Source organism: Crinia signifera, chromosome 6, assembly GCF_055691185.1.
Source record: "Crinia signifera chromosome 6, ASM5569118v1, whole genome shotgun sequence".
NCBI lineage: Eukaryota > Metazoa > Chordata > Amphibia > Anura > Myobatrachidae > Crinia > Crinia signifera.
In genome coordinates, this window is record NC_139222.1 from 159,583,561 (window position 1) to 159,598,095 (window position 14,535).

General features: G+C 43.4%; 2 protein-coding genes across 5 annotated transcripts in view; one reads left to right on the plus strand and one right to left on the minus strand.

Moving 5' to 3' along the window:
* The window catches only part of LOC146008479 (mitochondrial tRNA methylthiotransferase CDK5RAP1-like), a 39,259-nt gene extending 35,538 nt beyond the window's left edge, over nt 1–3,721 (plus strand). For all 3 annotated transcript variants that reach the window (XM_083147816.1, XM_083147815.1, XM_083147817.1), the window contains one exon: nt 3,520–3,721. In XM_083147816.1, coding sequence (XP_083003942.1) covers nt 3,520–3,606 — 87 coding nt within the window. In that variant the 3' untranslated portion in view covers nt 3,607–3,721. The remainder of the gene's footprint in view (nt 1–3,519) is intronic.
* A 4,167-nt stretch (nt 3,722–7,888) lies between these two features.
* The window catches only part of LOC146008480 (uncharacterized), a 68,269-nt gene continuing 61,622 nt past the window's right edge, over nt 7,889–14,535 (minus strand). The window contains exons 9-12 of one of the 2 annotated variants that reach the window (XM_083147818.1): nt 13,835–13,944; nt 11,308–11,369; nt 9,833–9,906; nt 7,889–8,112 (exon numbers count right to left, since the gene is read on the minus strand). In XM_083147818.1, the coding sequence (XP_083003944.1) occupies nt 8,074–8,112; nt 9,833–9,906; nt 11,308–11,369; nt 13,835–13,944 (285 nt within the window). In that variant the 3' untranslated portion in view covers nt 7,889–8,073. The remainder of the gene's footprint in view (nt 8,113–9,832; nt 9,907–11,307; nt 11,370–13,834; nt 13,945–14,535) is intronic. The other variant, XM_083147819.1, reaches the window with a different exon arrangement.

The following is a 14,535-nucleotide window of genomic DNA, read 5'->3' on the forward strand; positions in this document are numbered from 1 at the left end:
GAGGTGTCCAGAATCTTCAGGTGGGCGGAGAGACGTCTTCCCGCAATCTCCGCAGTCTTCATCCCAGGGGTTCTCAATTGGGAAGCAGACTATCTGAGTCGGCAGGACATCAACACAGGAGAATGGGAACTTCATCCAGAAGTGTTCCAGTGGCTGACGTCCCAATGGGGAGTGCCGGAAATAGATCTGTTGGCGTCCAGGCACAATTGCAAGGTTCCTCGGTACGGCTCTCGGACAAGGGACCCCGGAGCTTTCCTGTTAGATGCTCTCACGGCACCATGGCCGTTTCGTCTGGTGTATGCATTCCCCCCATTTCAGCTTCTTCTTCGTCTTCTACGCAAGTTCAAGAAGGAAGGAGGAATGATGATTCTAGTGGCCCCAGACTGGCCCCGTCGAGGTTGGTATGCCGACCTAAGGAATCTGTCAGTGGCGTCTCCTCTGAGACTGCCTCTACGTCCAGACCTCATTTCTCAGGGTCCGCTCCACCACCCGGACCTGAGCCGCCTGGCTTTGACGGGCTGGCTATTGAGGTATCCCTCTTAAGGATGCCACACTTCGGGTTGGCGTTGGTGGGGTGCCGTTAACAATGAGGGGGCATACACCAAAATAGGGGGGCCTGGGGGGCATTTAACATTGACCCTAATGGGAAATCGGGTCTCAGTGACCATTTGGGAACATTTAACATTGATTCCTATGGAAAAATTGCATCGCATTTGATTTGGTTGCATGCGATGCGATCAACGCGATTTTTCCGACGCAATGAAAAAACCGGGCGCCCAGATAATACACAAGTACCAAACTCAATAGCGGATACCGATTTTCTCTTTTTTTACGTTTGGATTTTTCTCCAATGAAATTGCTCTAAATACATTACATTGGAGATTGACTACAGATAACATATGATTGAATTGTTATCCACTTGCCCCTGATGAAGTCATGTGAATGACTAAACGCGTTTGGCCATCTGCATTATCCAAAAGATATGTGTCGTCAAATTGCTTTAAAGGACGCCACACTGATATACTGTGAAAATTTTATATGTGATTCCTATACACACAGTTTTATGTATTCTATTTCTACTTTGAACAAATTGAACGGATTCTTAGTGCCCTCTGAAACTTGTGTTCTTTTTCATATCTATATGTTGGATTCTGTCTGACAGAGGATCCTTCAGAGGTGCTGCTCACGCTGGTCTGAGCACAGATTGGGGACTCTCTCTCGCGATATATAGATATCTATATCTATATAGATCTATCTATCTAATATATATACAGTATATATATATTTATATATATATATATATATATATATATATGTCAAATGCAAGGTGTGTCTGAGCACACCAGGCGCACACCGTGCATATGATAAAGCTCCTCTCACATCAGGTTTCCAAGCAATTATCAACTTTTGGGAATTTGGCTTATATTAGAATGAAAGGAGTATGATGTTACACATGGAAAATGTAAACCGTGGCACTACATTGTCATTTCAACAGGATTGGCACTTCCCTCTTCTTTTCTTGTGCCTATCATTCATCTGTGTGTGCTGGATTGATGACCATTGTAAACATAATTTGCTATAATTGTTGAGAATCTATCTCCTATTGGATACCATTGGATTTTCCAAGGTTGAATAACCTCAATTTTCTTTTATGTTGGTGCAAAGGACACTATCTTCTTATTATATTGCTTGGATGTATTTTGTTTTATTTGAAAAGCATTCTCAAGGGAAGTCATTTTATTACAAATTATTCCTACCATGAAGCATGGAGTGAAAATAGAGGAAAAGATACAGACACAACTTGTAGGATATCCTGCTGCCGTCAGGACAATTACTTCAACTCTGCACTATCAGCTGTGTTTCACTGACTTCTGTACAAATCCATTATTGTCCTGGATTTGTTTTGTGAAATCCCAGACCATCGTTAGTCTGTGCAGTCATTGTAAAACAGCTCTCGACCAATTACAATCACCCTGCGACATTGCCCAGAAGAAGAGGGAATAACTGCAATGTTGAGATGTGTAAAGCTTGTACAGTTACCTAAACTCATAGCTGTAATTACATTTAAATGAGTTTATACTAAGGAAATATATATAATATATGCAGTATTAGAAAGCCAGCAAAAAAAAAATTGTAATGGCATATTTAAAGTGCAATAAACAGGCATAAAAACATCCGCAGGAAAGGGGGTATATTTAGCATAACAGCAAATCAGAAAAGTCCATCCAGCCGATCCTGTAAGCAATCAGGTATGATTGCTAACAGGATCGGCTGGGTGGACTTTTCTTATATATATATATATATGTGTGTGTGTGTGTGTGTGTGTGTGTGTGTCCGTGCGGCTATGAAACTATTCCATATGAGTAACATCATTTCCCTGTATTTTGAAAGCATACAATGTCCTTTGTTTTAGGTTATTTAGGATCGTTCTATGTTTTCTTCCCTTGTTTTCATCTTTCTCAACATCTTTCTTTTTTAATAACCTAAATATATTTGCATTGGATTAATGGGTACTTGTGTAGTTTCATGGCGGCAGTTACGTAGTTAGCGTAGCATCCCTGTCAGAATCAGCACAGTGTTCCCGCGGCCAGCGTAGTCCGCGTCCCTGTCAGTATCGGCGTGTTCCCGCCCGTTCATGGCCAACCGAAGCTTACGTAATTAGCGTAGTCAGTCAGCATTACGCAGTTAGCGTAGTCAGTCAGCGCTTATTACATTGTGTGGGAACCATTGACCATTTTAACCTGCCTGACATGACAGGTGTGAATGTATTCCTGAAACACCCCCACTATCTATGTCCTCCGGACCTGTTCATACCCCCACTATGCACATCGGCGTGGAGTTGAGGGGACGCGGAATACATGTCAAATAATCCGCGTCCCCTCGCGGGGCTCACTGCGCTTGCCATGCTTTGTGCTCGGTGGTTCGCTGCGCTCGCCACACTTTAGAAAATCAACTCCACGCCGACGTGGATAGAGGAGTATGCACAGGTCTGGGGGACGCTACCACGTCCCCTCGCAGGGCTCGTAACGCTCGCCACACTTCGGGCTGGCGTGGATAGTGGGGGTTTGAAATGGAGCCATTTGCCAGTTTGTAACATTGGCAAATGCATCCTTTATTGTGCATGAGATACACTTGCACACCGCACCCCCACCCCCTCCTCCTGCGTCTCAGACAGATGGAGCGCCTCTCCGCCGGGATCTGGCGGTTACCGGTGCTGTGTGTGAGACGCTCACTAGGCTTGCCAGGGATGCCAAAGACAGAGCTGCAGCTCCTGAAGACACTGACTACGCAGGGCTGTCGCGGAGTCACTACGCTGACAACGCTAGACAGCCGTTGGGCTATGCTAACAACATATCTTAGCATACGCTGAAATCATAGCGTAGCCTGCCGCCATGAAACTACACAAGTACCAATTAATGTTATGCTTTTTGGTTTTCAAATCTGTCATATTATAGGTGAAATGAATGTCAATGCAGATTTCTTGCCAGTATCACATCTACTTTTTATTTTTTGTCTTAGATAACCTCATCTAGTTCACAAAGCTTGAGGGGAAGACTTGTTGGCCTGGCTACCCTTCAGTCATCACCTTCGTATTCCGAACTTTAGGACTCTCCACCGTGTAGGACACAATTGGATCTGATCTCATTTTGCCATTTTAACACAGAATGTTTTGTAATATAAATGTATAGAAAGCTGTTAAATAAAACATACATACAAGTGACTAATTTAATAAGAAAAGCCCTTCATTTAAAATCACATCTCACTAACCTATAGACAGCATTGTCATCTTGTACAGGTAGAGATCTTGGGGCAAATTTATCAAATATTTTATAGAGTGGAGAAATTGTCCATAAGATCCAATCAGTATTTTATAGTATAATTCAATATTATCTTTCAATTTGGCATAAAGTGTTCTGTTATTGCTAGAACATGCATTCCAATGCATCACTGCAAATAATCTCCTTTGTGGTGCAGGTTCTCCCAACTGCATAAGTTAGCACTATTTCTTCTAAGTGAATAGTTTATTATAGATTCGTAGCATGGCAGCAATAAGATGTGTCTTGGTCATGGGATATAGCATATGAGAAACTCCATAAACTTTGTTACGTGTTTAATGGGACTGCTGCTTCAGACAGTTTATTCTTACAGTGCATCCGGAAAGTATTCACAACGCATCACTTTGTTACAGCCTTATTCCAAAATTTAATTTTGGAATTTTTCCCTCAAAATTCTACACACAATTTCCCATAATGACAACCTGAGAAGTTTTGGGGAGATTTTTACAAATGTATTAAAAATAAAAAACAGGAATCACATGTACTCAATAAGGTGCACCTTTTGGCAGCAGTTATTTCTTTTTGAATATGATGCCACAACCTTTGCACACCTACAGTATATTGGACAGTTTCACCCATTCCTCTTTGCAGTACCTCTCAAGCACCATAAGGTTAGATGGGAAGTGTTGGTGCACAGCTGTTTTCAGATCTATCCAGAGATGTTCAAACGGATTTAAGTCTGGACTCAAGAACATTCAGAGTTGTCCTGAAACCACTCCTTTGATATCTTGGCTGTGTGCTTAGGGATGTTGTCCTACACAAAGATGAACCGTCACCCCAGTCTGAGGTCAAGAGCCCTATGGAGCAGGTTTTCATCAAATGTACATTGCTGCATTAATCTTTCCCTCTCTCCTGACTAGTCTCCCAGTTCCTGCCGCTGAAAAACATCTCCACAGCACGATGATGCGATCACCATGCTTCACTGTAGAATGGTATTGACCTGGTGGAGAGCGGTACCTGGTTTACGCCAAACATGACTCCTGGTATTTACGCCAAAGAGTTCAATCTTTGTCTTCTCAGACCAGAGAATTTTGTTTCTCATGGTCCGAGAGTCCTCCTTCAGGTGCATTTTGGCAAACCCCAGGCAGGCTGCTATGTGCTTTTTACTACGGAATGGCTTCCGTCTGACAACTCTAGCATATAGGCCTGATTAGTGGTTTTTCTGCAGATTTGGTTGTCCAGAGGAATGCCCCTAGTCAGGGAGGGGACAGAGTGCTTGGTCACCTCCCTGACTAGGTGGGTGTGGTATGACTGCCCGACAATCGTGATAACGACAGTCCGTATACCGACATCGGAATCCCGACTTCTGGTGCCCCGACGGGGGCCAATGCAAAGAAGCCCCTTCCGGGCTCACTACACTCCCTGCGCTCACTTCACTCGCCACAGGTTCTTTTTTTCCTCTATAGGGGTGGTGGACCCCCACAAGGGAGAATAGCCCCTGTCAGTTGAGATCCCCCCCATGTCAGAGCAATGGAAGTTTGGATCCCGATTGTCAGGCAGTCATCTGGCACCCGACTAGTGCCTTTCTCCCCTGATTGCTCAGTATAGATGGCCAGCCAGCTCTAGGAAGAGTTCTGGTTCTGAACTTCTATTTACAGAGGATGGAGGTCACCTGTGCTCAAAGCAGCCAACATTTTTCTGTACCTTCCCCAGATTTGTGCCTAGAGACGATCCTGTCTCTGAGGTCTACAGACAATTGCTTTGACTTCAGGCTTGGTTTGTGCTCTGACATGCACTGTCAGGTGTGTCTCTTTCCAATTCCTGTCTAAACACTGAATTTACCACAGGTGTACTCAAATTAAGCTGTAGGAACATCTCAAGGATGATAAGAGGAAACAGGATGTGACTACGTATGTTATTTTAATTTTTTTTTTTTTATAGAAATTTACAAAAAATCTCCCAAATCCTTTTTAAAGTTGTCATTATGGGGTATTGTGTGTAGAATTTTGAGGGAGAAAAATAATTTATTCCATTTTGAAATAAGGCTGTAACATAACAAAATGTGGAAAAAGTCAAGTGCTGTGAATACTTCCAGATGTACTGTATGTTTTTCCTGATGATCCTTTTGCTGAAATCAGAATAGACACCTTTTTTTTTTTTTTGGAGAGCACCAGCGTCTACCTTATTTCTGTGTGCTGGGGATTAATAGCAGAGTACCCACCACACAGCAATGTAAATGTTGGCACATTGCTAGGATAAAACAAAAGCATGTTTATACTGATTCCAGCAGTGGGGTTGTCTGGAAAAAAATAAGCATGTACTGACTGAAGCTGCTAACAGCAGTCCAAAGAAAAGTGTAAAATAGAAAATTGAATGCAGATGTGCCCTTTATATCCTTGATTAGATGCGTACACATTGCAGCAAGGACGGTGCAGCATAGCCGTGCACATGCAACCATACACTCCCGCTATGCTGTAGCCTCGACTGGGAGCCAGCATGCACATGTTCACTGCTCCCATTTACCTCACTGAGACCCAGCTCAATACGAACACCCGTGTTATGCAGCTAAAAAGAAGCAATGCTGTAGCGGGACTCTGTATTTGACAATGTCAGAATTGAGAAGGTTATTCATCATGGGATGTGTTGTACATTATTAAATCATGTATTATTGTATTAGATAAAAGTGTCTCAAAGGATGTCCTCTAGGTTACCTACAGTCCAGGTTTTAAGGCTATCCATGCTGGATCAAATATGTTAACATCGTATTCATGGAGACAGCTGTGTTTATGCCTGGGAATCTTTGCATATGGACTTGAGTACTGATCCAGCAAATTGGCTCAGATCTAAACATCATACTATAGATCTTGTTTTAACCATGTGGCACCTTCCTGTATGGGCCAGTGGGGCAGATGTATGAACGGTCGTTATGGGGGAGAAGGGGTATTAGCGCACGTTATGTGCACTGATACCGCTTCTCCCCCATGTATGAAGCGGCCGGGATGCGGTAATGGACAGGGGCGCTATGCGTCCCTGTCCATATCGGCGCTGCTATCAAAATGATAGCAGGCCGAATGTATGAACGGTCAGCATCGCTGACCGTTCCGCACGAAGCCGGGTTTGGCTTTGCCAGCATCAGGCTGGCGAAGCCCTATCTAAACAGCAGGGACAGTGCTGTCCCTGCTGTTAGGTCTGGGCTGCGCTGGGGATCTCGCGTGAACAGCGAGATCCCGCGCATGCCCAGTGCTGCCGGCCGGGGGACAGGAGATAGCGCATCAGTATTAACTGATGCGCTATCTTCAGAAAGGGACATCGCCGAAGGGGGGAGTTAACGCTCCCCCGCTTCGGCAGACAAGATGTTAATACATCTTGTCGATGTCCCTTCCTGCTTCGCCTCGCTATTGAGGAAGTATCATAGCGGCGCGATAAGCGCTGCTATGATACATCTGCCCCAGTGTTCTGTCTTGTTTTGTTAACTCTTCAGTGTCTATCTTGTCAACTGGTATTCAGGGTTTTGTCTTGTGTTTTATTAACCCCTTTTTGGCTGTGTATATGTTTGTGACCAAGACATGGTTTTACTCTTAGTAACCAAGTCAATTTGTATAATATTTTATTTGGAGCGTAGGTATGTCCACATCTCCCATGTGACCTTTAAATACTTTTCAATCTGTTCTCTACAATCTGGGGCCAGATGCACTAAGCTTCAAAAGTGATAAAATGGAGACTGATAGTCAACCAACCAATCAGCTCCTACCTGACATTTTTCAAACACAGACTGTGACATGGCAGGTAGAAGCTAATTGGCTAGCTGTATATGACACTCTCTATTTTATCACTTTTGAAGCTTAGTGAATCTGGCCCTGCTGTGCAAAAGTCAGAACTAATATTTCCTGGATGTTTCCATGGAAACTAACTGCTGAGCTCTGTGTTTGGGGAGGGATGCTTGGTGATATGATGGAAATAAGCCACTGGCACATACAGGTGTGTGGTCCTTATTTTCCATATAAAGCGGTGTGTCCAAATGCACTTTGTTATTACACACAGAATCCAAGCAACTCTTTTGCATTATTGCCTTGATAATATGCTAATAAAAGTAAGAAGCGAAATACCAACACTTGGAATGCAGTAATTTATTATCAGAAATGCACTGTATATAGAAGGCACTTTCCCTCCGTTATACATGCATACCTAGCGTGTACAAGCCTTGTGATGATTAGTTACTCATAAATGTAATTGCAAGCGAGAATAACTACTGATTGGTTAAACATGAAGAAAGGAGCGAGTCCGGATCTCTGTGAGTTTATGGTGAGGTGCTCATCTTGCACATGAAGTTTTGCTCCTACAAGATGAGAAAAAATATTCAATAAGTTATACCTTCCTTATTTTAGCATCACTATCAGTATAATTAAAATAGATGACATTTAGGGCCTGATTCACTTTTGATCAGTCCCTGGCATATTCGCATCGGTGACCAATGTTTTCACTCTTCGCATGCGTAGAAGCGAATATACGCATGTGCAGGGCCGCTGTGCAGATGGGAGACTTGCACAGTCACCGAGGCATTTGCACAGGTGCTGGGGGGGGGGGGGGGGGGGAGATTGGGCTGCAGCATGGCGGCACTGAGTGTACCCATAAAAAAAAAAACACCAAGGAAAATGCTGGGTGTCCTCATGCAAACACAGGCAGGCCTGTATGTCCTATACAGTCCTATATGGACTGAAACGCTAACGTTGAGTACCCTTCTTTATACTATGATGTCTATGTGAATACAAATACACAGCTTTTTATTTTGCATCTAACAGTCTGGAGAGTGTGTCTTTTTGGTCTTTATATACATGGACTTTGTTTCTTGTAAGGAAAGTTCTGGACATCACCCCAGCGGTTGCATATTTTGTATGGAGTGCGATCTTATTGCATATATATATATATATATATATATATATATATATATATATATATTATCACTCATGTGCACCTTGAAAACGGGGAGCCATCCCCGAAACTTCTGTTTGTTGTTGCACCTTTTGATGTGCAATTGAAAATATTATCTTTTTACCAAGCCTTGGAGTGCCATATATCTAAAGGGTTTCAGTACCCAAAACGTCGACTTACCGCACTGCCTGTTGGCTGATTTATTTGCGTTGTACAAGTTATTACATGGATGAGTGCCGCAAACCAAAGTGATATATATATATTATGTTTGTGTTTGAAAATATATTATACCTAATCTACCGGATTCTTTGGGTTACTCCCAAATTTATGTGGAGTACCTGGAAGAGTGTATGGTCTTTCCACATTTAACCTACTTCCTGGTGGAGTGGAAGCTATGGGATTCAATATGATCTAATAATGTAAAGGTGCCCATACACGGAGAGATAACCCTGTGCATTTTGAACTGGATTGCATCTCATCGCACTGCCACGTCGCTCCATGTTTGGGCATCTTAACTGTATCCTTTTGACTCCTAATGACAAATAGGAGGCTGAGCTGCATGCTGCAACATGTAGCCACGCCCTGTAGATTTAGTCAATCAGCTTAACCTGCCCACTTCACTAGGAAGCAGGTAGAATGCAGGAATAAGGCCACGCTCCTGTGGGGGGACTGCCTGCAAAATGCTGAGACTCCTAGCACTTGCTGGAGAGTAAGCAAGTATAGCATAGTAGGGGCAGTAAAGTAAAGTTTTGCCTATGGCACCTAGAAACTTACAGCTGTAAGCTTCAATGCTGCTTGGACTGAATGATTAATCTTGTTTCTATAGTGCTGCTGTTGGTGGTGCTACATCAATAGATAATAGAATGCAGAATCTGGGGCACTAAATAATGAGTAAACCGCTAATTCTCTGCTATGTGTACAGCAAAATTACAGTACTGTATGATGCAAACATCACTTTTTGATGCTTTGGCAACTGGAGTTCTTTCTGTTGCCTTTTACTATACTGTACATGAACTTTTTTTTTTTAAATCCCACTTTTGTCCTGTCAAGTTTGTGATGTAAAGTAATTTGTTTTCATATGTTTTGCAAAATATGCAACAATAACTTCTTGGTGTTAAATAGCTTACCACATCTGGACTGCATTTGGAATTTCCATCTTGTCCGACAGGGAATGTAAATGGAAGGATATTGCCAAGAAGAGCTGCAGTACAATACAATTTGTTAGTCAAAGCAATATTTCCAAACAAAAATGATTTTTTTAATTCAGGTTTTGAAAAGTATAGAACGCAATCCCCATTACACTTACAATCATTTCATTAAACTGATATAGCGCAAGTTTTTCTGTACAGGTTGAGTATCCTGTATCCGGACATCCATTATCCGAATTATTCCAAAAACCGTGGTTTTTGGAATCATTCAAATAATTTTTGTTTTTGTTCCCCCCCCCCCCCAACCCTCTTTTCATACTTACCAAGTCCCAGGGCGTCCACAGCAGGCCTCCGGCATCTTCTCCAGGGTCTCCAGCGGTCCCAGGAATGCATTGCGCGGGTGTGCGCGCGCGCCGGTGGACGCCCGGGGACTGCGTGGACGCCGAGGGACCATCAGGGTCAGGTAAGTATGACAAAAAAAAAAATATTCCAAAAACTGAAAAATTACCCTATCCGGAATGCTCGTGGTCCCGAGCATTTCGGATAGGGGATCCTCAACCTGTACCTGATTTGGAAAGTGTTGGCATTGTGAATGAGTTAATATAGTACATTTGGGGGCTGGATGAAAAGTTATTTTGACTCAAGAAGGGTAAGAACACAGAGGGGCAGATGTATTAAGCCTGGTGGAAGGAGATAACGCACCAACCAATCAACTCCCCAACTGTCATATTATATTTCAAACACCTGATGGCTGGTGCTTTATCTCCTTCCACTTTATCCCTTCACAGGATTAATACATCTGCCCCAATGTGTGGTACTGTAGGAGAGAACCATCATTTGTTAAATGTTAGTGATTGTGTAAAGGGGTACAGGTCATCAGATCTACAGTAAAAAGGTAGATATTGGTCGACAGTAAAAAGGCCGACATTCAAAAGGTTGAGCACTATTGGTCGACAGTAAAAAGGTCGACACATGCATTAGGTCAACATGAGGTTTAAATGTTTTTGGGTTTCTATGTCAACGTAGGTTGACCTGGACATTGTGTTCGTGAACCGTGTCCCCTTCGCTTGCCATACTTTGGGCACGGTGCCTTGCACGGTGCCTTGCTGAGCTCTGCACACTAATTTATCCCTCTTGGATAGTAAAGAATGAAAAACTCCTTTAAAAAAAAAAAAGAAAATGTGAAAAACTTATGTCAACCTTTTGACAGTAGACCTTTTTAATGTTGACATCCCCTGTAAAGATACTGTAGAATGTCATCATATGGTGAGGCAGTTTTACTACACTGTTTACTAAATGTCCAAACAAATGATTGGTTCATAGTTATTATTTTTAAACATTTACATATGCTTAAGCGGTACAAGAAATGGTGTGGAGACCAGTGTACAGATTACAACCCCTTTATTCATTGTGTGTTTTAAGTGTAAAAAACTTGTCCTAGAAATTATACTCACCTTGGAATTTGTCAAGGACCGATTGAATCCCTAAATAAAATTCTGGCAGGCTGGGAACTTTCTAAAAAAAAAAGTAAAAAAAAAAAGTATAAAGACTCCATTATAACACTTACTGTACTTTTTTTTTGGGGGGGGGGGGGGGGGGGGGTTAGATCTACTTGAATTTTTTCATTTCTTCACCCTAAAAATGATTTCAGGTAAGGTTATACTGATCAAAAAGTATATGTAAAAAATGAGCAAGAACAAAGAGTCAAATTAATTTTGTTTGGTTTTTAAATAAGTTAAGTTTTTACTAAAAGCACATGGGGCCAAATGGGGTGCCGTCTCAGTATTCTGACTGCTGGTAATCACTATGTATTCCGAGACACTGCATGCCCTACTAAGACCATGGGCCAAATGTAATAGGGTGAGAGTTTCAGAAAGTGAGAGATTTTGGGATTGTTTTCCCATTTTTTTTAAAGCAGCAATCAGTTACATGGCAAAATCAACCTAGTTTTGCAGTGTAATTGATTGCTCCTTTAAAAAAAAGGGGTAAACTCTCCCAAAATCTCTCACTTTCTGAAACTCTCACCCTATTACATTTGGCCCATCTACCAGCAGTCAGAATACTGAGACGGCACCCAATGGAGGGGATCTCAACCGGTGTCAGGTAAAGTATACTCCTTCTTCTCCCCTCCTTTTAGCACACTACCCCCCCCCCCCCCTTCCCATTAGAGCTTAAGCCTAACCCCCCCTTCTCTGGCTGCCTTCTACCGCTTTCTGGCGTACTCACCGATCGGGATGCTAGCTGTCATTATTCCGGCGTCTGCATCCTGATTCTATTCGGTGTTCCGGTGCCAGTCTTCTGAAAGCTATTGGATTGCCAGCATCATCATCATACTGAGCGCTGGCATCCTACTTGCCAGGATGCAGAGTGCATCCCCATTTTTTCATATCTGTATTATATAGTGTTACGGCATGACTGGGGAGTTGGACTTACACTCTAAACTGTTTTTTTGACAGTAAATTAACATTTTTAGATAAAGTTATACATTAAAAACTCCTATTACAAAATAATTGAAGAAAGCATTACTATATTAGACATTTGCTGATATGTAGGAAAGAAGTTTGATACTATATCATATAAAAAAAAGGCACACCGTATGCAAAAGCAAACTACAAAAACTACTACATATTGCTTTTTGCAGAAGTCAATCTGGACATATACTGCAAACACTTCTGTGTACTATACAAGCTTTGTTCAATGGAATAAATGGATAAACCTTACAAACAAGCTGCTGAAAATGCAGAGTGGCCAACTCAACAAAAAACATTACACAATAGCAAAACAGAAACAACTTGTGCAAACAAGCTCAGGAAGCTAATGCTGGGTACACAGCGACCTCATTTGCAGCAGGAAGCTGGTATTGGAAAGTTTATACACAGTTGCTGAAGTCAGTAGCGAGGTACAGTAGGACGGCAAATGCTTCTGGCTCCATGGCATTGTGTTGCATGTACAGACAAGGGGGGGGGGGGGGTGATGGGGGGATGTTGCTAGCTTCCTGCAGGAGCATTAATCGCTAGGGATGCAGTGGGTACAAACTGGATGATTTTAGGAATTTGTTGTAATGACACATCATTATTATCAAGTTGTTTACAATATCATCTAGTGCCGTGGTCTCCAACCTGTAGCTCACCTAGCTGCTGTACTGCTGAGTCAACTAGGAGGAAGTGCAGGGGTGGGAGACAGCAGCAAAGCTGATACTCCTGCAAAGTTAGAAGGTAAATGGAACTCTGCGGGATGGAGAGGGGATCTACAGAAGAGCCTCATGGTTACACCCCAGTTTAGGGTTAGTGACCACTAATCTAGTGTTTACCCAGCTTAAGTTTACATTGACAAGGGCTATAAATGCTAAACATATGTATTGGTATTCTCATACTCTAATACCCCTTTCACATCGCAAATGCTTTGTCGCACCTGGGATTTGAACACTGGTCTGTCCTGGGAGCGACCTGGCATTTGCATTCTTTGCTGCTTATAGTCTGGTAGCTGACATCAAAGCGGTGGAGGGAGAAGAGGCAGAACTAAGGCGCCGCTGCTGCCTCCCCCACAGAAGCCTGGTTGCGGGACCTGGCAATAATCCGAGATTGACCTGGGTTATTTGTGCGGTGTTAAAGGGGTATAACTGTCCAGCTTTGGGTGGGATGGTCAGACCAGTCCTGCTTTTCTTGCCTGTGGTCCCTGGCGGAAGGGGTGATTGACCCTGGGGGCAATTCAGCATTTGTGGTAGTGAAGAAAACAGAGCATTGCCATAAGACAGGGATGGGGGACCTTCGGCCCTCCAGATGTTGTTAAACTACACATCCCAGCATGCCCTGCTACAGTTTTGCAATTTGGCCATACAAAGGGGCAGATGTATCAATCTCCCTTAACATTTGTAATCCAACGTTTCCCACTTCTCCTGGCATAACGCTCAGGAGAAGGGACAGTTTTCAACGTAATGTATTATCTTTAAGTTAGTGAGTAACGCTAATCGTTAACTCACCTTTTTTTTCGTCTCCAAGATAATGCCTCTCTCTGGCCGCATCTCTCCCTCCTGCCCGCAGCAGCTTCCCCTGTCCCCCTAGTAGGCAGCATATAGGGGCAGGTGTATTCATCTTTAATTTAAAAGAAAAAAAATTAAAGTTAAAAATCACCCCACCAGCTATTGGAGCTGGCAGGGAATCCGTGCGGCAATGTGGAAGCCGCGATCTGAGAGGGGTCCATGCGGTGATGTGGATTAACTCGGCGGGGTCCCTGCACTGCATTGGAAATAACTAATGCTATCCCCCGGGCGGCGGCGCGGGAAGCCGCAGCTGGGTTTGAAACCACTTGCTTGAGATTCAGCCAATCATCTTGCGGCAAGTGGTTTAAAAACCAGCTGCGCTTCCCGCGCCGCCACCCGGGGGATAGCATTAGTTATTTCCAATGCAGTGCAGGGACCCCGCCGAGTTATTACACATCACCGCAGGGACGTCTCACTGCTATAGCTTCCGCGGCCACCGCCGCTGCTGCATCTCCTCCCATGCCGCCAGCATGCCGACACCAGTAGTCAGCATGTTGCTGCTGCCGGCTTCCCTGCACCTCTCCCCCCTTCCATTTGTTTAGTTTTTCCATTTTTTTTTGTTTGTTGCTCTCCCCCCCCCCCCCCCCCCCCCTCGATCCGCCAACATGCCGACAATTGTCTCCCGTCAGCATGCTGGCACCGG